This window comes from Athene cunicularia (genome assembly GCF_003259725.1).
Source record: "Athene cunicularia isolate RWA chromosome 13 unlocalized genomic scaffold, athCun1 chr13_part1, whole genome shotgun sequence".
NCBI lineage: Eukaryota > Metazoa > Chordata > Aves > Strigiformes > Strigidae > Athene > Athene cunicularia.
In genome coordinates this window covers 20,292,629-20,294,987 of record NW_020799117.1, presented here as the reverse complement: position 1 = coordinate 20,294,987, position 2,359 = coordinate 20,292,629, and the positions used below count along the sequence as shown (strand labels likewise).

At 64.5% G+C, this 2,359-nt stretch overlaps 2 protein-coding genes across 2 annotated transcripts in view; one reads left to right on the top strand and one right to left on the bottom strand.

The window, feature by feature from the left end:
• LOC113485430 (ankyrin repeat and KH domain-containing protein 1-like) overlaps positions 1 to 2,195 on the top strand; it is a 103,837-nt gene extending 101,642 nt beyond the window's left edge. The window contains exons 37-38 of the mRNA XM_026858561.1: positions 1,636 to 1,809; positions 1,975 to 2,195. Coding sequence (XP_026714362.1) covers positions 1,636 to 1,809; positions 1,975 to 2,118 — 318 coding nt within the window. The 3' untranslated portion in view covers positions 2,119 to 2,195. The remainder of the gene's footprint in view (positions 1 to 1,635; positions 1,810 to 1,974) is intronic.
• Positions 2,196 to 2,219: 24 nt separating this feature from the next.
• APBB3 (amyloid beta precursor protein binding family B member 3) overlaps positions 2,220 to 2,359 on the bottom strand; it is a 6,327-nt gene continuing 6,187 nt past the window's right edge. Inside the window, exon 14 of the mRNA XM_026858560.1 lies at positions 2,220 to 2,249. Within this exon, the coding sequence (XP_026714361.1) occupies positions 2,220 to 2,249 (30 nt within the window). The remainder of the gene's footprint in view (positions 2,250 to 2,359) is intronic.

Below are 2,359 nucleotides of genomic sequence, written 5' to 3'. Positions count from 1 at the left end.
GAGGGGGGGGGAGGGGCCTAAGGCCCCTCCCCCACCCCACCCATTTGGGCTCCATGGCTGCAAGAGGCACAACCACCTCGTCCTGCCCCATCCCGGGGAGCCACCATCTCCCTGTCCCAGAGGGCTACAGCTCCACCCCAGGTGGCACCGTCTACTCTACCACGCCAGGGGGTAAGGCCCAGCATGGGGATGGGGTTGTCCCTCGAGTGGAACAGTGGCCTCAGCTGCCTCAGCCTGGCCAAATTTAGGCAGTCCCTTCCTGAGCTCTCTGTTTGGGCATAGGTGTCTGCTCTGGGTGCCAGGTACAGGCAGGTCTGTGGGGTGGTGGCTTCCCTGGCAGTCCAGAGCTGGAGTGGAAAGGGGAACCCCAAATACTGCTGGAAGTTAGGGCTGTTGTCTCCCCGTGGTGCCTGGGGGTGCGGGTGGAGGGCAGCGGGCTGCTGGCAGCGCTGCCGGGCGCAGCACTGGTCCCTCGGGGCAGGCACTGCCCAGGCAGGGCTGGCTGGAGCTGGGGGAGGTGTGGGAGTAGCACAAGGAGTCTGCTCCTGCCCAAGCTCCCCAGCCCTGGGGGAAGGTACTGGGTGGTGTAGCTCCCTCCAGGGATACCCTAGGCCTACCCTCTTGCCCCCCCTCCAACCCCCTGCCAAAGCCCCTGGTTCAGCTGTTGAGCAGGTCCTTTTCTCCCCCGTGTGTCCTCCAGATAGCACCTGCCCCGTCCCTGAGCTGGGCATGTTTGGGCTGAGCGGCAGGCACCCGCTCTATGGGCGCTAGCTAATTGTGTGTCTCCGATAAGCTTATCTGGGGCCGGCGCCAGGCTCAGGGCTGGCGGGGTGGTGGCAGGCGCAGTGCAGGTTGTGTAACGTGTTTGCGTGCTGGGAAGGGCCCAGCCCGCGCAGAGGCTCTGGGCTTGCTGCTGCCTGGTGCTGGGCTTGCTGCTGGAGCCTGGCAGGGAATCTGGTGCTGGGCCTCAGGGTCAGCCGGGCAGGGGGAGGCAGCTCTATCTTAGACCTGTTGCAGGGCGGCAGCCGTGGCACACAGGCACTGCCCAGGGGCTGTGCACCCAGCGGCTAGCGCCCTGCAGCCAGTGTCCCCTCAAACCCAGGGCGTTGTCCTCGGGCAGGGCACAGCAGGGTCGCTTGCTGGCCAAGGTGCTGGGTGCAGCTCCCTGTGGTGCCAGCAGGGTGGGCACCCGGCATTTGCTGTTTGAGAGCTGCAGGGAGCCACCCCCGAGCCAGCCACCTCTGGGCAGGGTCTGCTGCGGACCTGCCTGCTGCCTGCCTGTGGGGATTGGGCTGTGGCCAAGTGCCCCAGGGCTGGCCTGGCCCCCCGGGCAGCACAGGTAGCTGCAGTGTCAGCTGCCACAGGGCACTTGCAGCACACTGACCCCCCTGCCCTGTGCCCTGGCAGAGCTACAGGAGCCTTGGGAGGAGGAACTGTGGGGGGAAGAGCTGCTGGGCAGGATGGGTGTCACAGTCTGCCCTGTGGGAAGCCCCACAGTGGCTCCAGAGCCAGCTGTGTCACTGAGCTGTGTCCCAGCACTGGGTGCCACCCCTGCTCTGGGCGCTCTGGCCGTGGTGCTTGAAGATGGGGGTGGCCAGGGGCTGGCGGTGCCTGAGAGCCCCCCACTTTTGGCAGGTACCCGCATCATCTACGACCGCAAGTTCCTGCTGGAGTGCAAGAATTCACCCGTGGCCAGGACCCCTCCCTGCTGCCTGCCCCAGATCCCCGGTGTCACATCCCTGGCCCAGTCCAGCCTCGTCAAGCTGGAGGAGCTCAAGGAGCGGAATGAGAGTGAAGAAGCCATGCCAGGTAAGCAGCCTGGGCACACAGCCCCTGGCTACACACTACTCAGGGCGTGGAGCTCCTGCCTGACTGCACAGGCAAGGGGAGACCCCGGTTCCAGCTTCTGCCCCCTTTGCCTGCATGTTTTTCTCAAGGCAGCCCTGTCCTAATGCTGGCCCTTTACCATTGCAGATCAAGACCAGTTTGAGATGGACATCTGAGTTTCCAGCTCCCTGTCTGCAGGCTGTGGCTGGGCCTGTTCCTGGGCCTCGTGGAGGTGCTGGCACCATGACCAGCTGGCTGCAGCCCTCTCTGATGCTGGGGATGGACGTGTGACACCTCAGGCTCTAGCACAACTGGCTGGTGCAATTGCCTAGGAGCTCATGCTTGATCAATAAACACCATGAAACCCCTGTGCTGATGTGGTGTTGTCTCTGTTAAGGCTCAGCTGGGTCCTCATAGGTGAGCTGAGAGCCAAGCAGCACCAGGAGCCCTTGGGTGAGTGCAGAGGATTCTGCCTCCTGCACCAAGGCCCTGTAGGCTGGGGGCAGGTGAGGACAGGCCCTCAGGCTGGGGG